The 25,359-nt window shown below is 41.4% G+C and overlaps 2 protein-coding genes across 4 annotated transcripts in view; one reads left to right on the plus strand and one right to left on the minus strand.

Annotated features, from left to right (window-relative positions):
- The window catches only part of SYCP3 (synaptonemal complex protein 3), a 13,188-nt gene extending 12,078 nt beyond the window's left edge, over positions 1-1,110 (plus strand). For both annotated transcript variants that reach the window (XM_030040236.2, XM_030040237.2), the window contains exons 8-9: positions 628-732; positions 875-1,110. In XM_030040236.2, the coding sequence (XP_029896096.1) occupies positions 628-732; positions 875-928 (159 nt within the window). In that variant the 3' untranslated portion in view covers positions 929-1,110. The remainder of the gene's footprint in view (positions 1-627; positions 733-874) is intronic.
- Positions 795-24,248, minus strand: CHPT1 (choline phosphotransferase 1). 2 transcript variants are annotated; one of them, XM_030040234.2, is made up of 9 exons: positions 23,903-24,241; positions 14,341-14,488; positions 13,158-13,299; positions 9,546-9,630; positions 7,820-7,951; positions 7,275-7,433; positions 4,925-5,050; positions 4,311-4,421; positions 795-954 (listed from the first exon to the last, which is right to left on the minus strand). In XM_030040234.2, the coding sequence occupies exons 1-9, from the start codon at positions 24,143-24,145 to the stop codon at positions 910-912; spliced, it is 1,191 nt and encodes a 396-aa protein (XP_029896094.1). In that variant the 5' UTR covers positions 24,146-24,241; the 3' UTR covers positions 795-909. The 2 variants fall into 2 exon arrangements, with proteins under 2 accessions (XP_029896094.1, XP_029896095.1); XM_030040235.2 differs by lacking the exon at positions 4,311-4,421 and having other exon boundaries at positions 23,903-24,248.
- Positions 24,249-25,359: the final 1,111 nt, after the last annotated feature.

The raw sequence follows: 25,359 nt of genomic DNA on the forward strand, positions 1-25,359 counted from the left end.
TCATCAAAGATGAAAAACTGAACAGAAGGTCAAGTATTACTTCGATTTTTCTCCTCAAAGAAGATCAAAAGGTAGAAATCAAGCCTCAAATAAGCTTTACTAAATACAAGTCAAGGAAAATGCAACTACGCACATAGAGTTAGGCATAACTGTGTCTACAAAAGGGAAGATAACCAGCAAGCTTTACTTGGCTTATGTGGGGAGAAGTGTGCAAAAAGAAGGAAATTTAATGGGTTTCATAGTCCTTACTTCAAGTCTCCAAGGTTGTCATAACATTTAGACCCTATCATTCCTGACAGATGTCTGTTTAATCTTTTCACATAGAACTCATCTTTACTGAAATGCAGGATAACTAGCTGAGACCTCACAGATGCTAAGTGGAGGGGACTGTTTCCTTCACAGGGTCTATATTGTTTCACAGGGTCGATATTGTTTAAATAATAATGTAGACTGGAGTACCAAGTCCTGTATGATTTGTCTGTCAAGTTTGTGACAAAACTAATGACTTACCAGTGACCACTGCTGCTATAAAAATTAAATTGTAGTCTGAATAACCGTTTGTCTGTTTGTTTTAAATTAACCCTCTGACATTGAACAGTTCTGAATTAAGATTATCCTTAACTTCAGAGCATGGAAGAGCTGGAAAAGAGCAATGAAAATCTTCTAGCTGGTGCACAAAGTGAACTTCGCAAAGAAATGGCAATGTTGCAGAAGAAGATTATGATGGACACCGTAAGTGTCAGATCTATGAAGAAGTTAGTTAAATGCAAAAATAGAACATTCTTTATAGAAGTATTTGACATTCATTTAATTAACTCAAAGGAATCATATTAATATGGCATTTGTTCAGTATTATCTCCTTTTCTTGTAACAGCAACAGCAGGAGATGGCAACTGTTCGCAAGTCTCTTCAGTCCATGTTATTCTGATGGCTCAATGGAGAAACAACTTGTACCTAAGTGACATGATACAAGTATAGGCATTAGCCATAGAGAAGTATGTTAAGATTTAAATGTTTTAAAGTTCCTATTAAGCATTTTCATGGATTGTTCTAACCTTGTGTCTGATAATGTTGTAAGAACATATATTAATAAATTTATTACTTTGGGGGGGTGGTATGGACCCCAAACCATTTACTGTCTGTCCAATTAATCTTTAACTACTTAATACTTACTTCCAGTAGCATCGGACCGTTTAAATTGTTTCACTTTTTATAATGCCAAATTGTAACAATGAGCAGAATTAACAAAAAATGCATTACCCAGATTTTACATAATAACTGTAGGCCTTTAGGTACATTGTGCAAATAGAAGCATTTTTCACAAGCTGCAGACTTTAAGATTTTCATAGTTTCAACATTTAGTCTGCTGACATATCAGCAATTATAAAAGTTCAGAGTATGACATAGCTCATGTAAGATTGTTTAATGATGTGTATTATAGTAAAGTAAATTTTAACTGTTCTGTTAGGCTAGGCTTGTAATATCTTTGTACTAGTAAGAGATTTATGAACTGCTGTAATTTGTCCAAAAAGCAGGTTTCTTTAGTTGAACGATGAGCTGAGTATCACAGCTTTATATGACATCTGCTCAAGTAAGCATAATTAAACATTATGCATTTTTGGGTATGTAGTTCTTGTAGAACCACTGCTAGAAGTCATCTAGCTCATTTATTTAGTACAAGTTATTACAAGCCTTTGAGATGGAATATTACTTTTTGCAATTCCAAATGACTAGCAATTTAGGGAGGCCTAAGTTTTAAGGATAAAGCATTTGTCTTTCATGTATCTCATTACAGTAAATCAGCATAAATTAAACAATCAGCTTAGCTTGCATGCAGTTTGTTTTTACAGAAAACCATTACGCCTGAATATCCACTTCTACAAATTAGGTAGTTCCTAACATATTTAATGCTTAGATTTAATACAGTAGTAGATAAAACAAAAAACATCCACACACCCACACACACAAATGTGATGTTTTCATAACAACGGATTTCAAAACCAGTCCATACAGATTCTTCTCCTCAGCTTACTAGCATTTTTAATTCAGAATCAAGTCATTTGATGATGGTTCTCCAGTTCTGGGAGCCAGATTAGTGACAGCTAACTTACAGAAACTTCAGCTATTAGGTTGCAACTGAAGTTGAACAAGCAACTGGTATGGAGCTCTTTTTGTTCTGCATCTGCTAAGACTCAGGGAAGGGGCAAACACAGAAGTTACACTGCTAGAATGATGTATGAGGCAACATAGGCCTCTGGTGGGTAACAGGTAACTATGTTAATTTGTAACTGCGCTGCTGAGTCTCAGCCCTCTAAGGATAATTAGGTGATGCTATGAAATACAGTGAACAGTTTTTCTTTCCGATCTTCAACACTAGGTTATTTGTTAGTATTGCCTCATGTTTCTGGTTTTATTTGTTAGTATTGGCTCATGTTTCTGGTTTTCTGACTGATTTCTGCATTAGTTTCCTATCAATCATCCACATACCTCAGTCATATCCTTAAAACTACTTACACCTACTACTACATGACACATTTCTAAGCATTCTGGGGAACCAAATCTTCTCACTCTAAAAAAGTTGCCTATGTCTTTTCATCAGGTGGTTAAATTGTTTGCAGTGTTCAGACAAACTGAAAGGGTCTTTACCATCTTCTCCTCTCTTTGTCCATGGCCTGGGTTCAGGCTAAGTTCATGTATAGATGCTGTGTCTTTCCCAGCCTCAAACAAGTGTAGTAGGATTCATTTGGAATTTATATTAATCACTTAGCATGCTAGTCCTTTGGCAGTAACCGTTACAGTTATCCCTCAAATGTATCAGTATATCCTTCTTAGGCAGGAGTGTGGTAGATGGCATTTTATTCCCCCCCAAATTTAGCAGACAATACACCACTTTTAAAGTTCCTTGAACGCCTCAGGAAGTCTTTTTGAATTAACGTATAGCTAGGAAGCTGCAGTGGTAATATTTTTAAAACAAACCATAGCATTCTTTATTGTACAGTTCAGGAAGGACTTTATAAACTCACAGCTTGGCTACGTACCAGCAACTGAAAGTGGTAATGGACACTTACATTCAACAGGCTTTTTACAAAAATCATATTCAAATAGTACCTCTTTAAAGGAGCCCAAGCTTACAGGGTTTCTGTACATGTCATGATTTGCTTGTACAGATAAGCTACTTGTATTCAGCTTTTCTTTAATGACAACAACAGCCCTTTAACTAGGCACATTATGTTAGCCAGTGAGTCTGTTCTTAAAGAAAGGCTGATAGTGGGCCTGACTTTCTATTTTGGAGAGTTTTACTATACATTAGGGTTTAGTTTCATCAGTTTTGTTTGGATAAAGTACAGTGATAGTTACAGGACAAATTAGATTATAAGGTAGATGATCACAGCGATAGCAAACATACTTCAGAGGGAGTTACATATGGGTGGGTTGCATTGTCACAGTCAGTCACAGTCATTTCAGTTTATCAATGAACTTTGTCATTCACTTGTGCAGTTTCACAGATGCAAGTTAGGCTAGGTAAAGTTAGTGTCCTTGAAGTATACACCTACAGTCTAGATAATGATGGAGTACAATGAGGCAAACCTTACTATGACGACAAAACCAGAAACCAGCCATGACAGAAAATACAAGCTACAACTGTAGATGCTAGAGAACGCATGAATCCTAAAGGCACTCATAACAGTATTTTTAAGTAGAAGAAAAATTTCCTGAGCTATACCTCCTTCATCCTACTGATCCAGTAGCTTGTTCTTTAGAAATACCAGAACAGAGATTAACAAGTAGTTGTACCTCATTTTACCAGTCTTAATAATGCAGTACTGTATTCATTGATACCTCCGACTACCACTTCACAGCAGTTCAAGAACACCTTAGAAACTAATGCTAGAAGATTAATCACTTGGTCTAGGGAAAAGTGAAATTCCTCTTCAAATTCTGGTCAGTAGCACCTTGGTTTGAAGTCTACATTCACCAGACCAGAAGTACTGAATTAAGGTTACCTAACAGGAAATGGCAAAAGTTTCAAATATGGTATTCATGGTATAAAATAACAGCTACAGTATCTAAAACACAAGGGGAAATACGTCCTGGTTCAAAAGTATTGATCACAATAGAATCTGCAGGACTTTGTATTTAGTAATTCTAACATCTGGTAATGTCTGGGATAGAGTGAGCTTTCTCATAAAACTATTTTATTGAAAAACTTAATCTGTCTTCCCCCAAAAAGAGGCTGCTTCATTCAGCATTCCCCTAACTGCTTCTCCTCTTGTCCTTGACCTATTTAATCAGTCATTATGGTTTTGAACCTGTTCAGGAGCTTGATGAGATGAAATTCTGAAGACATGTATATGAAGATGAGCAGCAATCTGTAGGCATACACCAGTGGCATATCTCAGCATATCAAACAAGGATATGAACTTCAAAAGAACAAAACAGAACAGGTTAAAAAAAACCAACCACCAATCCCACACATTTTTTAAAATTGTCCCTACTATAAATTCATCCATACTTTAATCAATCTATCCAAGTGACAAGTTTAGCAAGCATTTTAACATAGAGTGGTCTATTTTAGAAGGAAAAAAAAAAACCCACAACCCAAAAAACAAACGGTATTAAACACGTACAAAGTCTGATAAACAAAGGTTGTTAGTCTGCAGTTAGCAGAATAACTTTAAACAAATCACTTGAACTAAAGCATAATTACAAGAGGGATCTGTAAATTTACTTTCACATCTCTGTTCCAAGGAAAGAAAGCCAGTCGGCTCCCAAACTACATGTTTACACAGTATCCTGGCACTCCCCCCACAGTAATAGCTGAAATCTGAGCAAGTCAGAAATGGCAAAGCAGAGTGACAGGGACAGTTCTCAATCCATTCCTTTAAATATGCTTCAAATGAAAATTATAAAACAAAATGCTTACCAATGCTATCCATAGAACAATATATTCATCAATGAAACTGTTGAAGTACTGGTCCAAAAATAGAAGTCCTGGCCCAATAAATGCACTGTCCTGAAGACAGATTTCACTTTTTGTCATGTGAGCCACCTATGAAAAAGGAGGAAAAAAAAAAAAAAAAGAGAGAGAGAAGGAAAAAAAAAAAAGAGAGAGACAAAAATGCACCACTGCAAGATCAATGTAACTACCAGATAACCTCCACCTTAAGTTACAAAGGGGCATGACATCCTTACCCAGGAACAGCCTGCTGTCCCCGGTTCTTAGGAAGCAATCAGCAGGCAGGCCAAGGGCTTCATAAATGCTTCAGGGCCTGCTGCTCCCTGACAATTTATTTCCCAAGGACCAAGTAACCTCTTTCCAGGTTATTCAATCAATATATAGCACTTTAATTAGTAATAACATCTATTTGAATTATCAATTGGTATTTTTTTACTTTATTATACAAGAAACATGTTCCTGTCCTTCTGTAGTATGTTACATCTATACCAGTGCATTTTAGGTATTTGCAGGGGTTCCCCACTCTATTTTTTTGGTGCTGTATTTGAAGGGTAAGACTCTGCAAGTGTATTACAGAAAATTAATACTATTCACTTGAAATGTTGTTTCCAAGTCTAACTTGAAAATTTTGGCTTTACTTAGCCAAATGCTAACTAGAAACTAGGCTTTTGCTTAGGTGACAAGACTTGTATTCAGTGTTTAGCAGAGATAGCGATGTACGCAGAGACACTTTACAGAATGACCAAGAGAAGAAGAAAGATTACTGGGGAGGGAATCTCTTCCCCCCACACACCTTGATCCTTCCATTTTTAGCATTCTTAAAGACAACTTAAGCTCACCTTTAATTGAGAGGCAGAAAAAGAGCTTTTTGTTAGAAGTTGGAGACCTAACAGAGGACAAATGAAGAGTCCATACTAGGAAGCTCAAAAGTGGCAGAAGGAAAGTAGTCTAGGTGGCAAGTTTGCCATAAGAAATCACCCTGTCATTCCTTGTTTCCATACATTGTGGACACTTGGCAAATATGATTAAAGTACTGAGAGGTTCCTGTGAACAAAAGTGGTCTCAGAATAATATAAATCATGTTCAACTCTATGCTGAACAGCAAAATTCACAGAAAAGCCTGTGAGTGTTCCAGTCTAAAGACAGGACAAACCGCAAAGGCTTACATCCAGAGGAGAGCTGACAAAGGCTTCCACTCTAAGCCAGCTAAGGATGCATCTCTCCTGCTAAAGGAATCTGCTGCAGGTAGCAATTCCTGGCTCACATCTGGCGTGATGTGCAACAGCTACGCAGGGTTAGCGCCCATGGAGCAGCTCTTGCACATCCACGCAAACTGCACAGACCTTGGCTCGTGTCTCCACTGGGCCTCTGACCTTGTTCATGCCTTAAGTTTTTACTGCAGTTTGCTCACTCTGGAGTGCCTGAAGGACAAGGCCTCCTGAAATAGTATCAGAAAACTGTGAGAGCTAAACCCCCCAAATCCTTTCCCTACTACCTTTACAGATTTGCCTCTGGAGCAGACTACCCTCAAAGCTACACATAAAGCATCAAGGGGAACATGGTTTGCTCAGAAGTGTCCATGAGTGAGTTGACATCGCTGTACGTACGACTGCTGGTTACAAAGACCCAGGGGTCCTCTGAACGAGCAAGGGAGCCAAGGTGTTTGACAGAATAGATGAGCTGCCTCAAGTTCAATCTTAAGGTTCAGTCTTATCAGCATTCTCTCTCTTGAACCAAGTTAGCAGCTCACTAGGTGAACTCCTGTTTAGCAACAAAGTCTGTAGAATACCTGTTTTCTAGTGTTTGAAAAATGTCATGCTGGGGGGCAGGGAACCAGCTGGCTGGATTACTGTTGTTAGCAAATATGTAGAGTAAGGCAGTTTTGTTTTTTTTTTAATCCATTGATGAGGGTTTTAATTACAAAAGAGATAAAGACGGAAAAGTTTATGTCTTCATTTTAATGATTAAAGTAAATTCCTATTTCAGATAATTAAATCAGAAGTCACAGCACTGTTAATAAGGCTCGAGAGACCACAGTTACGATGTTAAAGACAGACAGTATATTTCTAGGAGTAAGTGAAACAAAGCTGAAAGTTCTAACCAGTACATTCAACAATAAGTATGTGTTTACATCAGTGTCATATATAATCTCTCTGTAGGAGCCTGAGTCTAGTTCAGTGTCTTGGTCACAATGAAACTGGTAATACAATGGCAGAGCAGAATGGGAAAACTTGCATGGTGCCCACTGATTCAGCAAGCGTTAAGCCAAGAACCAGTTTAGTTTTACGAGGTTTAGGACTGAAACAAGATTACTTACCACCAACTTCTGTGAGATTTTAGCATTCACAAATCCAAATGTCAAGACATACAGGCAAGAATGTTTTTCAAACAGCTGAGTTGTAGACTTTTTATAGATCATAATGGCCAGTGTGATAAGTAGTCCAATGTGCAGGCCTGGTGAAAGAACACTTGTTCCCTGAAATACAAATGGACAGAAAATTTGTCTTAGGCTTCAGTCACACGGTAAGGTCCAGATTTTATATGTATTGCAAATACCATTTAACAAAACCAGTTGTCAAAACTCAGGGAAAGTCCATTAGTATTATGCCAAGGCTATTAGCATCCTTTGCAGTGACCACTAATCAATTTTGTAAGAAAATTCATTGCTGGTTCCTGTGACAGAAGAAATCCAGTAACAGGTAGAGAGAAGGTAGATAATGAAGTCTTTGCTTTAGCCGTCCAACACTCATATGCTTGTCTGCTTAAATGCTTAAACAGGTAAAACCCTTATGATTGTCTGAAATGCAATAAATTATGAGCATAAATTATTCAAACCTCATTCAGATTTTTAAAGCAACTTACTGCTATTGTAGATCCATTCTTTCCAACCCCTCCACCAAAGATGACACGGAAGTAATTGAAAAAAGAAAGCGCTGTTCCACACAGTATGCCAAAAACTGCAAAGAACTTCAGTTCTAAGCCCACCAAAGGGACCTTAGCAGGAAAAACAAGAGAAAGATATTAAAAGTTCAGGATAACACCTTTTTTTAAAAAGTTATTTTAAAAGCTACTGATATCTACTAAACAATTGTTTTATTTAAACTCTCACTTTCCCAAGAACAAGCTTAGAAGGACAGTGTTTGGAATTTGTTTCCTTACTAAGGAGACGACAAATTTCTTTTGTAATGTTTAAACTCGACTTTTGAGTACTTAAGTTCTGGTCTTGAAATTCAGCTAGATCTTACTCTGTTTGTTCTTACGATGTTCTTCAAATATTTTTACTACATAAGCAAAAACTTGACACAGACTACTGTATCACCAAGGCACAGGAGTGGGGAGAAGGCTAGTTCCTTCTATTTCACTGGGTAACACAATACTGAACCACAGGAAACACAAACACCATCTGCCTGCTTTGTGTTTTAGTACATGTTATTTGTATGCTGTATCTTTGCATTTAGAATAGTCTCCAGATACAAATTTTAATTAAACAGTTACCTTTCAGAATCAATTGCAGTTTCAAGGAAACTTCCAAAGGCAGCAGAGGATTTAAAAAAAAGAAGTAGTAATAAATTGAAACCATTGACTATATTTTTGAATATAGATTGTTTTGAGATACAGCATAACTACCACAGGTTTTAATACTGAAGAAAAATAAATCATAACTGAAGTCTAATGCACCTACTTTATTTTCCAACATGAAAATAAGCTGTTTGAAAATAGAACAAAAGCATCTTGCAAGATGGGGAAAGGAAACAGATTTAGCTAAACAGTTCTTAATTGCTGAGTAAACTCGTGAATTAATTTGAATTACTTGGTGGTTTATATTTAGATTAATTTGCATTGGTTACAAATAGCATGGAATGGTCTCAGCTCTTCCCTGCGCTACAACCAAGAGGAACTATACATTTCTGAGTAAAGACCCTAGAAAGGATGACGGTGTTAGTCTAATATACTTTTGATACCATCCAATAAAGTGCATCTTTAAAGATCAGAATAAAAGCCAGAGATAGGGAAATGCTTTTGGACAGAAAACAGTTCTTTAAATATAGATATTTACATTTACATCGGCTGTGACATAAGTGTTAAAAATCAGTACATCTCTATCGGCACATAAATGTGGATTACTTAACCAAAACCCCTCTAACTTCAACCCCTAATTTTGTTAGATTAAAGCATTTAATCTTGAAATTTTAAAATAAAGCATCCTATAAATCATTTAACTGAACAGAAATGTATGTCTTACAATAAAATATACAAAACAAAGAAAACTAGAAGAAAAACTATTTGTTAAAGCTTAAGTATCTGCAGAATATTCGTTCCAGATCAGAAGTTTATATACGGCAGATGGGGTCTTTTTTCCTCTACGTAGCTCTAAATTTGTGCATACAAAGTCACACCATTATACCCAAGTTAACTACAACATCAAAATAACCTACATTTGTACAATAAGTTAAAACAGAACATTAGACAACTAGGAGGTGTTGATGGTACCTGCACAGGATAGCTTCAAATAGTTCACCATAGGAACTGTGAACACTTAACAGGAACTAAATACTCAGCAGGAACTCTGAATACTTAATATGCTTACCTTATAGTCCCATATTGCTGTGCCACCATACGCAGATATCAAGAGCAGCACTGTTATGGCTATCTGAACTTCAGTTACATCAACTCTATGAAGGAAAAAAAGGGAGATTTAGTTAAAGAAAAGGTCTTTTTGCTGTAAGGCAGGTGAGGGAGGAAAATCAAAAAACACTGACTTTAAATTATCTCCTTAAAAGTACTTCAAATTACTTCAATGTATACAGAATATGATTTTCCTTGACTAAGAAAGATACTCTATATGGAGGCACACATCTTTGGTTAAGATTTAAAATTAAACCTATACTCCTTATCTAGAGCAAGCCACATGTAATTCTAATGGGGGAAAATCTTTAATGAACACAGTTAACTATTTGTGAATTTTGTATAAATTTACAGAGTTGTTGCTGTGTAAGCATCAAATCAAAGTTTAAGGCAAGCTTATAGTAAATGCAATCAAACATTTCCATTAAAAGCATATATAGAAGTATGGACCGTGCAGGCTGGTACAGAAGGGATTTCTTTAAGCTATCACGTCATGAAAACTTGACAGATACAGCCTGCAAAACATGAGGGCAGTATTTTGAGGTCTTAGTCTGTGGATAGCTAAGCATCTGTCCTGTTTCAGAGGACATATAATTGATATCTTGCTTTTTTCCTTAAAAAAAAATTTAAAATAGGTGGCTTTGAATGTCCCCTGAAGTCTAGACTCTACATTCTACCTTTTTTATTCTCAGACAAGATAGCCAAACTCTTTCTGTATTTGATTGATGAAATGTTTTGAGAAGACCTGAATGTATTAAAAAAAAGTTGAGAAGAGGCTCAAGAGAAAGAATTGGTATTTTCAATAAAGCTTTAAAATAAATAAATAAATAAATAAAAAGTGCACGGCTAAGGTACTGTTTATGCTACTGAAGGTTTTAAGACAGTTACCTGATCTCTGTACTGAAGTTACCAGCAAGCAGTGACAATGGATGTTTAAAATACAACATTTCCTTAAGCAGTTAGAATAAATTTGCTGTATTATGACCAAAGTCAACATGTATTATTACTTGCTTAGCACATGAACTGTTTGCACAGATAGGAATCAACTCTTGGCTAATGGGAAACATTTATCTGATCTTGATAATCACAGTAACATTGAACTCTTCTTTCATCAGAAAGATAGTGATAAAATGTGCTAAGTTTCATCACAAGCTTCGGACTCTTAGTCTTAGAAGAGCCAAAGTTTAAGCTACAACTAGACAAGCTGAGGTGCTCATCACTGTCCAAAGCCGTTGGAATGTGTAGTCCTCTCCTTACGACATTGCACTCCCTCACTTGTACTAGCTGTTGTGAACCAGTTCAGCTTGCTAGCCTAGTGTAGGTTTTTAATCTTCTGCCTGTTTCATGAATTGGCTTGAAGTCAAGTGACAAAGTCTGTGCAGGGGGAAACAAGACAGTGGTGCTTTTTCCACTAACTGCTGGGCTTTTCCCCCTCTACCAGGGATGAAGTGTTACATCTGCCCAGTCATTGCTGTAGCTGCACACTGAACCTGTCGGTTACGTCACCCAAAAGCATCCATGTGCAAGTGCAAGTGTACGGAATTTGCACTGTGTACTATTAAAACCCAGATTTCTAAGCTGTACTGCACTTGCTGTTGCTGGTGGCGGGAAGAGGCTCGAACTTGAAGTTGAGTCATTACATGTGCGAAAGTTTAGTACTTAATTTTACAGAGGCTTAGACTGTTGGTTGCAATACAGTCCAAATCAGAGTTCAAAGATTTTAATCAGACACTGTGTGGTAGGTATTCTGCGTAACCTGACAATGGCACAGTACCCAGCTGCTCTGATCCTTCCTGACCACCAGCGCTAGGACTCTCTTATCTGTCATTTGACTTCTAAAATCAAATGCTGCTAATTCAGGAACAGCATCAGTGAAAGCTTCCGTCCATGGTGTTATGTATTATCGTATTTAGAGCAATATACTAACGCCTTCATTTAGACTCTCACCTCTGTGCTTAAAAGAAATAAAATTGTGAGCCTTGAAAAAAACTCTGACCTGTTTTCACTACACACAAATAGTTACCTTGGAGAAAAGTTGTGTCTATTTAACTTCAAACCGTAAGCATGGAACACCAGGCCATTCTGAACTGCTTGTACAATGCAGTATCACTGCATTTAGGTAGAAGCCATTAAGTTTTTAGTGAAGAAATTTTTATGTGGTATAGGAGTCTGGGCATCTTCCTGATGTAGGGAAATCATTCTCACATTTTATGCAGGAACAAAAGGCACAGAAAAGCAATCATGTATGCAAAATCCCAGAGCTCACGGCATAGTCCATATCACTTCAGTGCAGTCCACTGTCATGTATGGAAATTATCCTATTTCAGCCATCACTCTAAAGCTTCTATTTTTACTTACAGTACAAAATATCCTTTAAAAAAAGTAGGATGGATAGGCAGGTAGAAGAGTTATATTTTGTGTGGTAAAATGCATTATCAGCAAATAAAAAAAAGAGCTCTTAGCATTACCACAGAGACAGCTTTCTTTTGATACAGACATCGAACAGTATGCAAGAATAGCTGATCACTAGCCTGTGTGCCCAGTGATACTCAGATTTGCTAATGTGCTTCTTGCAGGTCAGAGCTAAGTAGGACTACACACAGGTGACATAGCAAGTGACTAGGATTAGCAGAATAGCCTTCATCTAGCACGTATTTCCAATTTTGCTGCTACAGAAGTCTCTGATCTTTTCCTCTTTTCAGAAATCGTTACTAAAGTGCAGCTCATTGTTTAAAAACAGCAAAAGGCCATGGCTAGGCACCACCACAGCTGCAGGAGGGTGCAGCAATCCCCACGCTATTAGAAGTTAAATTGAAATTGTTATCTTCTACATGAATGTCATGACTCCTTCCCCTACACTGCAGTGAGAACAGATGAAATTTCTACAAAGTCATGAACAGCATCACAGCAATCTCTAAACCTGTGACCTAACACAAAACCTGAAGGACATCAAAGCCAGTATGAGTCAGATTAAAAATAAAGCCCCCCCCCCCCCAAAACCTGGGGTAATTCTTCAAGCACTATCATAGCTCTATGGAATGCCTTGCCAAAGGATGCAATGGATGCAGAGTTCATTCAAAGGAAGACTGAAGATGTCTATGGAAGGGAAACCCATTAGCAGGGGAATTTCTCTGAAAATGCATGTCGGTCAGAGTCCCCCGGGCTGAAACTGTTCTGTGGCTGGGAGATTACGAAGGGAGGTACCATAAATGCTTGCCCTGTCCCTACTCCTACACAGAGGACATGTTTACACTGCAGGCAGGACTTCTCTGGCCTGAGCCTGCATAGTGCTTGTATGGATTCTGAGAACAAATCCGTAGACGAAAGAGCCAAACGCATGCACACAAAGCACATACAGCTAAAATCAGCTGCTAAAAGAACAAGTCCTCTACTCAGTATTATGCAGAGTTTTAGAATTCTTGACAGGTAAAACACAAGTCTGCTAGGGTGGAAGGGAGATGAGGAAGAAGGTGAGAGGTAAAGAGAGCAGGGAAAAAACAAAGAAGAAATGGAAATCAAATAGCTAGCAGTCTCAGACATTAAGCAACATGTACTTCTAAAGATACCTACTTACTTTCCAAACCTTAGTATGCCTGATACATATGTCTGCCAGTGAGCAGAATAGAACATGAACAGTCCCACAAAACAACAGAAAAACAACCAGTCAGGATTTGTTCCTAGTCGGATTGCTATGCAGGATCCAAGGACAACAAAAACTGAAAAGCAGAAATGAACATGTTAGTCATATAACCTCTTTGCTGGTAGTTAAGAGAAATAAAAAAAAAATCACAAGGCATTTTACATCACTGTAACAAAGTACTGATATGACTGATACTTTACTGAGTAGCTAACCTCAGGGACAGTCCTGGCAGGAGACACCAAAACACAGGACACTCTTCTTCCAAGTGAGGGCCCTGCCTTCTAGCCTACAGTGGTCATTCTCCCTTCTTCGGGCCTTGTCATCTCGTGTTCTTTGCAACACTGACAGCTCCGACTGAAAAGCCCAGCTCAGAGAAGCTAGTAGTTGCACTTCTCTGGGAAGTGAGGCATAAAGAATGTACCAACTCACAGGGCAAATGTTTCAGCCATTAAGATTTTATAGAAGTACAGGCACTGCCACCAACAGCAGCTAAGTTATGGAAAGTAAAACTGAGCAAGGCTTACTTTTTAAGGACTCCAAATCAACTTTTTTTAAACTCATTCTTCTAAGGAATATAAATTATCCTTCTCCTAAGTGCCAGGCTGGATGCCCTATTACCAAACTGATATTTTGGCACCTCACTCCTAAAGCGGAATCCTTGGTTTCACATGCCAGCATTGGTCTTTTAGGTCCTTAAAATCCTTTATTAGGCAATCACCTGCACCCTACTGGAAAACACTATGTATAGTAAAGAATCTCTGAACATGCTGTTACAGAATTCTTTGTTCACCATTAGGTCATTCAAAGAACACTGTACGTGAAGATGCAGAGTAAGAGCAGAACACATGTTACCCAACATGTGCCAGAGGTACTTCTGGAATATCCTCCCTGACTGGTCAGGGATGAAAAGGTCAGGGGCAGCCTTGGCTGCAGTGACCAGGAGATGGTGAAGTTCTCCTAAAAGAAGGGAACATGCTGACCCTGCTCTGAGCAGGGGGTTGGACTAGATGATCTCTAGAGGTCCTTTCCAACTTCAACAAATCTGTGCTTAATCAGCTCCTCTTGAAAACAGGTAACTTTTTTAAAACTAGGATGGGTAACAGTAGGTTAAGGCTACCTGTGGAAATAGAGTCGCAACCATGATCAAAGAGTTCTCCTAGAGGAGAACTACTGTTTGTTCTTCTGGCTTGCTTCCCATCAATGGCATCCAGAGACTGGTAGATAAAAAGTCCTAATGCACCCAGGATGTATGCCCAAAAAGGTGCCTGAAAGAGATTCACATATAAGGTCACTAGGCAGTTCCCAATTTCTTAGCTGATCATCTATTTCATTAAAGGTAGAATACTGTTCAGCACAAAACTATACTCCATTGTGCTATTTGTTACTTAGTTAATAGACAAACCAAATTCCTTGCGCTAGTCTACGTGAATTGTAGTAACTACTATAATGAACTATTCCAGATACACCAGTGAAACACAGGTCCTTCTATTTATTAAAAAAAAAACCAAACAAACACCCAAAAAACTTTAACCTCTCTTCTGCATCAACTGACTTTTCTCCACCTTAAAACCACAGTATTTCTATAATTATTTGTATTCTTTGTACTGAAAAATGTTACGAAAATAAAAGTAATCTTTAAAAAAGAAAGTACGAGCAAGGCACTTACTAAAGTTCTCAGCAGTTTATGTGATAGATGCTTAGATGATTTACAACATATAGATATAAAAACCCATTACATTTTACTAAATAACGACTTCAGCTTTTAGGGAAAGAGATTTTTTCCAACATACAAAAATTGACTACATAGGCACTTTGGACAAGGGTTTGAAGAAATTAAGTAATTCACTAAATATGAAGGAGCAACTGTCTACTTAACATAGACTATCAGAGTTTCAAAACAAGCTGTGAATCAGTTACATTAACACCAGTCTTAGGTTCAAAGGAACTGTCTTACAGTAGTACCTTTCAAAAGCAGTATTTTCACACGCACAGTCAGCATGTCTTTGTCTAGGAATTAGTTTTTACTAAAAATTACTTATAACCCCTTTTGAACAAAGCACAGGTAACATTTTTGCCTCAAGTAGTTTCCACTAGTATCCTTAACATTTAGAAACACTGTTCACAAAAAGAGTCAAAATTAGGTATAAATGCTGGAAATGCAACTTGCAGGTTAAACAAGTGAACGGCCACAGGCTGAGTCACAGAGCTGAATCCTTTCCCGCTCCCAGGTAAGGGACAGCTGCTGTGGCTCTACACCTCTGCAATTCCTCTCCTGCAGCACAAACAGACCAACGTGATTACATGTATTTCCTCAGTCCAGTAAAGGCTATTAAGCAGATTTAGACAACAGATCAAATCTCAGCTCACTGAGATTTGTCCACACTTGTATAAACCCAGTGTCAGAGCTGGGGGAAAAAGGAAAAACAACAGTTTCCCATCAGTTCATAGGCAGGGACAGAAGACAGCAATAAGAATGCAGATGAGGCGAGCTGCTCCTCCAGACGTTCTGTTTTCTCATCATCATTATACTCACTGACTTGAGTTAGGAAAAAAAAAAAAAAGGTATGCCTCCAGTCAGACTGATGAAAACACACATCATTCCCAAGAACCAGCATGCTTAAGGGAGGTTCAATTCCGAACAGCTTTTTTGCTGTTATTTAAGACTTCCTCCTGTATTCAAGGCTGGCTGATACACTATATGTTATCACTTAGTTTTGTGCTCTTAATATGGAAACAATATTGTCAGCAAATTTATGATTTTCCTGCTACCCAGTATTTGGATAATTTCATTAACAAAACATTTCCACCATTTAAAGTCAAACAGTTGGCTGCTGTGTCCAGCTTTGAAGTAAAAGACAGTCAAAGAATTAGGGATTCCAGCTATAGGTGAGAAATCTGGATTTGTATGGACATAGAAATCTAGAAAACTTAGAAAATTCTTCAAAACTGGCAAGGCTGTCTTTCCCCTTCATCCAAGGAAACTAAGAAAAATTGTAATCGCTGATCATGTCGGAAGCCTTGAGCAGGTAAAACAGGATGAGTAGATATTCTCATTCCAATGGACATTTAACGTGCTGGTATCTGAGAACCCCCCCCAGAGATCACACTACAGAAATCCAGGTCAAGTGATGACAGCAATATGTTTGATGTTTACCAATGGAATTAGTCAAGTTATTTAGGTTTCTTCTCCCTTGTTAGTGCAGTTAAACAAAGGAATTTTGTGTTGGGGGATGGGGTTAAACCAAGGAGTGAGTTCTTAGCCAACTTTTGAAAAAGTTTCTCTCCTCTGACAAAGGGGGAAGGACAGAGCCTGTGGACAGCAGGAGATGCCTACTGCCACCCCGGGTTTGCAGATCACGTGGAGGAATGGAGAACTCAGGGGCCTCTCCTGGCTCAAGCTCACTTGGTCAGACATTCTGCAGGGAGGCAGCAGCTACCTGGCAGCCCCTGTTCTTGCTCTCCACCTTTCCAAAACAGAGGGTTGTCAGCCATTGCTCAGGTATTTCAGGACATAAAAGCACAGTTAGGACCCCCGTTGAAGCTAAGATCATTTCACTTGTGATATAATCCACATACTAAAGCTACCACAGTACCTATACCGGCTTATTCAGGGTAACTTTGCTGTATGGAGAATAACTGATACTGCTCAAACAAGGCAGCTCCTCACACAGACCTATGAATGAAGCATTATGAGCAGAAAGGCTAGGAGAAACCACTGGTTTCACTGTAGTCCTTTAAAGTAGTATTTTAAAGACATTTCCAATTTTATCACCGATACTACTGTGAACTGCCACAAAGGTAATCTGCAGTGTTTTACAAGGCGTCCTTACTGTGACATACTTCTACTAGTTACGAAATGATAGCTTGAGATCTATCAAAACTTGTCACACTAATCCCTGGATTTTGGCAAGTAAACCAGGCCACACCTGGCAACTCTGTCCAGGACACCACTGGTTTTTTGGTTGCATTAGGCTCCCTTCCTTTTGCAACCATCTACCTATAACTGAAATAGATTTTTAGTTTGCTTTAAAGTCATCAGGTTCTCCAAATCACGGACAGAAGTAGACTGTATCCAGTGCTAAATATGCTAGCCAAATTCCTTACCCACTCTGCATTCACCCCCCGCAGCATGGGGCACATCACCAATTAAGTCAAATGCCGGAGCGTGGGCATTTTCTTATTTAACTGAATCATTTCCATAATTGAAACACCAGTCAGGAACAGAAATCTGTTATGGCACTTTTTTTTAAATCATTAGCCATAGTTCTGTATGCCATATGCTTGGTATTACCACAATCTTTTGAAATGCAAGATCCATGAAGTACAGCCTCAATTCTAACCAAAACACAAGGCTTGCATGCTAGTTACTGTAGTTAGTTTATGAAAGTTTCCATAACCCACAGAACATGATGCAAGAATTCCTGTTCGAGGTCACATCGTCTACATTTACCTTACCTCAAAACAAGTGTAACACATTAAATGTAAAAATAAACAAATAAATCAGCTTCAACTCAAACTTCTCATATTAGGTCTTTTTGACAAAGCAATGGCTTTTGTCAAGTTGCAAGTTATAGTACAGGTATAATCATTAAGACTGCTGATCCAAGTCTGTTTGCATTAGCTCCTGCTGGGACAAATCAAAGCAACGGTCCCCCCAGACTCCGAAACTAAAACGCTCTGCTCCTTGATGATCTGGAAAGAGGGGGAGAGTTTTCATCCTCTTCCCAGTAAGGATCATCTGTATCCATTAACACCTGTAGCGGATGCATCTATATCCCCACAGTTGCGGAGAAGGGAAGAAGATCCTAGTAAGAATAGGGGAACAGGTGTCTGAGAGAGCTTAGAAACACAATCTGGAGCTTTTCATCCCTAGGCTGTCAGTTCAAATTTAACCCAAAGTGGTAATAACCAAAGGTCACTTGTGCTCAACTATGCATTTAGCAGATTAAATGAATGCTCTTTAATCAGTAAATACAGTTTTCTAAATCACCAAAGGTGCACAGAGGTTTCCAAATTCCCTAATAACCACAGATTCTCTGTGCTGTCCACCCTCTCAATACAGCTACAGCTACTGTCTCCTCTGCCTTCTCACACGCCCGGCTCTCCATCCAGGGATGTCCCCTGCTGGCTTCCCACGCTGGACCCAAGTAGTTTGCAAATTAGAGAAGTGGGAGCATTTGAGAATGCTGACATGGCTGACAGACTCAGCAGAAAGGTCAGGAGGCTCCCAATAATCATCAGCTTTTCACTGATGAGGTGTTTATTATCTCTGCCCAAAGTTATATCCTGTCCAAGCAAATGTATTATTTGGCCAGAGCTAGATGCTATTCTCATGGAACTAGAAGAGAACAGAAACCTGGGGGAAGGGGGAAGGAGTGGGGATACTTCTCTGCTTCAGTTAAAAAGGATGTCTGAAAGATGATACAGCCCCAGAATCTTGTCACACACAGATTTGGTACAGCAGGTCTAGCCATCTACTGAACCAGAGGGTGTCAAAACAAAACCACGTGCATATAGTCTTTGACAGGTATGTGTGGCATGCCTCTCCTTCAGGAAAAAGTGTAGGTTGAACAGCAGTCCTTCTTCTTCTGCTTCTGTGATTCCACCCCACAAAAGAACATGGACAGCTGCAAAAGACTACATATGCCAAGGACATCGCTTACCACTTATTTCGAGCAAAGCTCTCAATCCCAGAGGGTTCAACAGCCCAAGATCTTGCAAGATTTAAAGATTCAGCCCCCCCTTAATTACTCATCACATTTAGTCATAATCTCACTTCCTCAATCCACAGCTACTAATTTTGCCCTGGTTTGCATGGTCCCTCTCTGGACCAGATCCAGAATAGAGAGAGACATTTTTACTGGACTCCCTCCCTCTTCCCCCCAAACATGGATCATTTCCCTCACTTCTGTTCAGCACAAAGCACTACGTACAATCGTACTAATAGCAGGAGAAGGGAAGGGCCTGTTTAAACCTGCATTACAGCAGGAGGAGAGGACAGGGAGGGGGAAAAAAAACAAAAATCAAATAATCATACTATAGCCCAAGTGCATTTCATGCCTGCCTTTAGCATCCTCTTCTCCCCAACAAGCTCCCTCTGAAAGATCTCCCATCCTTCTGCGTCGGGGTTTCCGAACCTTTGCTGTCTTACTTTATGCCAAATACTTTTTTCTCCCATTCACTACTGAGTGGTCTGTTCTTCACTCATGGGTATTGGCTGGATTCCCCACCCCAGTCAGTGCTTCACGCTTTTCCTCTATCAGGTTAGGGGCTTAATGCTTCTTCCTTCACACCCCCATGCCCCCAGCTCACACCAGCTGTTCCAGTTCACCTTCTTTTCTACTTTTCTCTCCCACAAAGCTTAGTTGTCCCTTTGCAGTTTACATGATGTCATGCCTGTCAGTATCTTCCCCTCATTTCCCCTCTGACAGGAAAAAACTCAAGACAATCCCTCTTTCAGTTTAAAAGGAGGTGTGGTTTTTTTTTTTTTTGTTTGGGGGTGGGTTGGGGGTGTTGGGGTTTTTTTTAAGGGAGTTTTTAAAAAAGACAGAGAAGCAGAGACAGCACCTAGCCAATGCTCCTCTCCCTCCAAACAGTTAATAGTAGAGCTAGCTGGAGTCACCTAAACCCTCCCCTGCTTTTTGGTCTCCCTAGACGTATGGCTTTCTAAACAGCATAGATCAGCAAGATCAGCTTTTATAAATTCACTGCACCGTTTCTTAAACAATTCTACAGAGCTAGCCACCACAGGCCTCCCTTCCCTCTCTCTGCTTTCTGCATGAGAACACTTGAGCCCCTGCCCCCTTTTGCCATCACTGCCCAAACTGCAAATCCATAATACATGCTCTTCTCTTCCCGTCTTCCCCTATTCCCAGTAACCTCCAGGAAATTATAGACAACAGGAACAAAGGCTTTAAAAAAACCCAAATAAATGACACATGATGGAACCTAAGAAGTTGACAGCAAGCAGGACAAGTCTTTATCACTGGATGACATCTACTCTGATCAGTTTGGGGTGCTCTTTGCTTAGATCCTGCTGTAAATGCTACAAGGTTTTTTTTTTAAATAGGTAGAAATTGAATACAAAGTAACTATTACTGTTAGCATGAACTTCTGTCCTAAAATTCTAGCTTCCTATGCTATTTTAGAGAGACCTGTGTCTAAGCTTGAAGTATTACTAAAGCTAGGCCCCTCCACCAGCAACCATGAAAGCAGCAGGATCAGTGTTTCCTTTCTCCCTTTGAAAAAGACAGAGAATTATGTTTAGCAAGGTTTCTTCCTAGTGTTGATGCAAGAAAAAAAATAACATGTCAGTTTCCCTAGAAACTGAGAGGGTATGAGAGATCCACCTGCAAGACCTAATGAAGTAACTGTAGCTACTTCAGAGAAGTCAGCTGACAGTAGAGCAAAATTGTTCACTGTCAAATGGGGATAAAATGGAAATCCTCACCTAAGAAGTGCTCCTTTTACACTCTAATGCAGCAAATACACACTGTTCATACTTCAAGTCGGTAAAACTTTTCATTCCTAAATATTTTATAATTAGTATTAAAAAAAGAAAAAGAAAAAAGGAAAAAAAAACCAAACCAGCCAGCAGTCTTAGTGAAGAAGGTATTTCAGCCCTCCACAGAACATGAAATGTGCAGGTAGTGTCCTCCCCACCACCACACCTGGTGTAGCAATCCCGGGTATTATTTCTATAGATTACTGTCCTAAATTACACAGATTAGGAAACTGGACAAACACTCTACAAAAAATCTACACACATGGATTTTAGTTACAAGAGGGGTGCAGTCTGCTAATGGCTTAGCTACAAGTAAGAAGGCTTATGTTGAAATGTGCATTTACAGGAGACAGTGATACAACCCATGTTTCTACTAGACAAGGAGACATTACTGAAGCAGACAATATTTTATAAAGCCAAAACATATTGTGCTAGTCAGTAACAAAGTGGCTTTAGTGGCTACTCATGCTGATGAAAATAAAAAGAATAGTGTATAAGGAAATAACGGCTACACAGTAAGAGAACAAGGGAGCATTGTATGGTTTTAGACATTAATTGCATTGGCAGAGGGGGAAGTATTATTAAATTGTGGAATTCACTGCAATACGACATAATGGAATCTGAAAGTACAAACAGGTTCAAAACAAGTAATTCAGAAGGCAAAATCATGAGGTGGAGGGTGTCTGTGGAGAAATAGATCCATCAGTTGCTGTTCTAGCAAGTAACCCGAGTAGAATCCCTTGCCAAGAAACCCCTAAACCACAGTCTTTTGGCAGCTGGAAGGGTATATCAGGGAAAGATCTCTTTTCTAGGCATCTGCTAGCAGCTACGCTCCAAGGGATTTCAGCTACCAGTCTTACTTGTTTCAGGTGGTTTGTACAAACATCAAGACTTCAGTGTTTTCAATAAAGGACTAATAGAAATGGCCCACTTAAAGACTGGTTAGGGAAAAAAAAACCACCACACAAACCACCTCATAAGAAAAACTCCACCTAAAACACAAACCTGCTTGTTATTTTATCCAAGTCTTCTATCCAGTGCTCCTACACTTCCACCAAGAGAATTTAACAAGTTCTTGTTAGTCCATCAGGTAATGAAGACTTGTTCATGAGTGGAAGAGGTGGCTTGGCAGTATAGAGAGGTGATGTTGAAGTGCACTATGCTATTAGTTCAGCCTGTGATTCAATGACCTTTAACATCATTTTGAGTTCCATCTTCCCCCCAGCCCTTCCAGCCTACACATCCAAGTCAAAAGTACAAAGTAGATGTTACAACAGTACATATAACACCTATTAGCATTGCAACAGTTTTAGCTATTTTTATATTTTTAAAAAAGCCATCCAGAACCATGACATCTTAGGTGGAAGACAAGCTGAGTCATTAAACAAGCAGAAGAGAGATAACGATGCCCTAAGTGATGCAGAAAGAGAAAGTGAGGGCTATTCTCACAGCACAGAGGCAAAAAAAATCCCAGTTGGATAAGGAGTCTGGCTTTACTCTACATATTTATAAAGCACATATGGATATCTGAACAAGGAATTTTAGTCCAAACTCCAGATTCTTATAAAATTCAGCTTCCACAATAAAAAAAAAATAGTAAAGTTCCTAAAACTCAACCTAAGCTTTCCTGGAAGGAATGATTCCCCTGGATGTCTGCAACACAACCACCTTCTTTTTGTGCAAGAGTCCTCAAGGGAAAAATAACTTAAAATTTACTTTCTGCCTTTTTTTGCCTGAATAGCAAAGAGAAGCTAAAATGAACATCCAGACACATAGCTGGCAAACTAAGCTAAAGGCAGCAGTTCCACAAGCATTTTAATTCTCAAAGTGCCACTAGAAGACAATGTGCAGTTTCCAACCATTCACTCCCATCTCTATCCTACCTTCTCCTACTGCCTGCAAGGCCACAGCGTGCCTCTATCTGGTGATGGAAATCAGGGAAGTGATCGGGTTAGACCAAAGCAAAGTTAATTTTGATCTGGATCAGCTTCCTGGTACATCTGCCACAAACACCTCTGCTACCACAAAGGGCAAAGCAACTAGAGAAAAAGAAGGGTTCTTCTGTCAACAAGAACACTCACCAAAGTATATCTAAGTTATTAAAAAAACCCGACCAACTGCCACCTCTGCCTTAAGCTAGGACTTAAGCCCACCAGAACGCAGGAAAACAACAGCCACCCTTCAAGGTATTTTACCTACACAAAGCAATTTTCCCCTGATATTTCCCACCACGAAGACTCTGCACTGGGAAACCCGTAACAGGCTGGGAAGCTCCAACAGAATTCCTTAACTTGTCAGAGAAACTGTAGGCCACCCAGTTTAAGCGACAGCAGCATCAGCCCACGTTAACAAGCTTGTTTTCGCTCCAGAAGCTAAAGCAATTAATCGTTTCCCATGTGAGGATGGGAAGCATTTGAGCTACTGTCAGCTAACACATCTGCAGCACAACCGAACCTCGATTCCGAACTAAGCGATGACGAATTGGTGTCAGCCATGCGGGGTGGCCGGCTCTGCCCTGCTCCTGGGCGCATCCCGCGCCCTCTCTCCTGGCCGGCGGCCCTTCTTACAGCCTTCCTCTCCGGAAGGGAGTAGACACAGCTTATGTCTCCCTCCCAGCAAGCTGCCTGAGCAGAGGCACACGCGTGGGAGGTACGACGGTCCCGGGAGCAGGCTGGGCTCCGGTATTCCAGGGTCAGCTCGGCTCCGCGGCCCCATCCGAGCCCCGGCCCTTTCACCGGGACCTCTGGTCAGCGAAGGACCGCGGAGGAGCCCACTGGAACTCGCCCTTTCACGGGATCCCCCCAACCTTTTGGGCATTCCAACCGTAACACCCACCTCCAGCCTGACCCCCGCTACCCCAAAGCGTGACCCCCGCCATCACCGCTCCCCTGATTTCTCAGGGCAAACCCGCAGCGCTACCTTAGCCCTCCCTCCCGCGGGAAGGAGCCGCGAGTGACCGGGCACCGCACCCCGCGGCGGGGCGCGGGCCCGAGAGCTCCGTCCGGCTACCGGCAGGAGGTACCGGGGTCGGGGAGGGGGGCTCCCCCGGCGTCAGGCCGCCCGGCGGCACCCGGTGCCGGGCCGCCGGGCTGAGGCGAGGCCCTGGCCGGGAGGAGGCGGTGGCAGGCGGGAGAAGGGCTCTAACGGAGAGGAGGCGGCGGCGGCGGGCCGGTACCTGCTCGGTGGCGCTGGGGCAGCAGGCGATGAGCGGCAGCGCCGTCAGGCAGTTCAGTAGGAGCCCGCCCAGGGTGATGGCGTTGGGGGCCAGCCCCAGCGGGACCTGCTCCACCAACCAGGCCCAGTAGGGCTGCAGCCAGGGCTCCAGCAGCGAGCGCCCGGCCGCGCTGTAGCGGTGCTGCTCCAGGCGCTTCAGCTGCGCCGGGCTGAGGGGCGTGGGCAGAGCCCAGGGCACGGCCATGCCGCCGCCGCTCAGCCGCGCACCGGACGGTACCGGGGTCAGGCCGCCGCCGCCGCCGCTCGGGGCGGGGCTGAGCTGAGGGCAGCGGCGGGAGGCGGAAGAGGCCGACGCCCAGCGGCCGTTCTGCTGGAGGGCAGCGGCCGCCGCCGAGACAGCGAACGCGGGGCGGGAGCCCTCGCCCCCGGCCCGCCGTTGGTTTCCTCACCCCGAGTGCACGGCTCCCTCCCTCCTTCCCCCCGCAGCAGGGGTCCCGTTGCTGGGCCGGTTGCCCTGGCTGTGCCGCCTACCGGCGGCCGGGCGGGGCGGGGGGGAACCCTCCGGTCGTCGAGGGGGTGCCCGCCTGCTGCCCGCCATTTCCGCAGGCCCGTGGGCAGCCTCGGCCGGTGCTGGGGCCTGACGTGGCGGGCCTGCGCGCCCACGTCTCGTCAGTGCCGGACGCGGGCGCGGTGGGTTGAATCCCCCTCTCCCCTCTGAATTGCCTTGTTCGTCTTAGCAAAATAAGAGCTTGGGCAGCAGGCAACCTCCCTGCCCTCGGCAGGACGCCGCAGCCGTGTCTGCGGGGAGGGGATCCCCGGCGTATCGGCGAAGGGGTCCGCCGTCGCGGGCGGGAGACCTGCCGCCCGCTCTCGGGGGCGGTCTGAGGCGTTATGGGGTGCCTGAAGACTCTGTTATGCTGGATCGCCTTCACCTCCTTGACCTGCTCAGAGAAGGCGCTTCGAAACAAGTAACGCCTTTTCGGAAATTGTGGCACGTCAGGTTATTTGAATTGGTCACGTGAAGGATTTTAGATGTATCCCTGACGCTCTAGGAAGGTATGAGGTTTTTGAATGCGGCCAAGGAAAGGTGAGCACTGTGCAGCTGTATGAAAGACGAAAAGATGAAGTAGAAAATATAAAAGACAGCCTCTAACAAGTGTTATACACCCAAATGGCATCTTCTTGGAATCAGCAGTCCTTTTCTAAGTTATTCTATTGCGGGCCAGAGGCTGCAGCTTTCTGGCCAGACAACAATTTCTTGGACAGAGCAATTCCCTGTTATCCACAGTGAGCCTCTTCCCTTTGTCTGATAATACGTTTTTGAGTAGGTTTCTCTACTGCAAGGGTCAGGAATGCTTGACATGCAAAAAGGTGGTTTCACAATCCCTTGACGTGGTATGTGTGTCCCAAACGCTATGTCATTCGTCTGCTGATTTAAGTTACAGCTCAGTAAATACA

The sequence above is a fragment of the Aquila chrysaetos genome, chromosome 17, assembly GCF_900496995.4.
Source record: "Aquila chrysaetos chrysaetos chromosome 17, bAquChr1.4, whole genome shotgun sequence".
Taxonomy (NCBI): Eukaryota; Metazoa; Chordata; class Aves; order Accipitriformes; family Accipitridae; genus Aquila; species Aquila chrysaetos.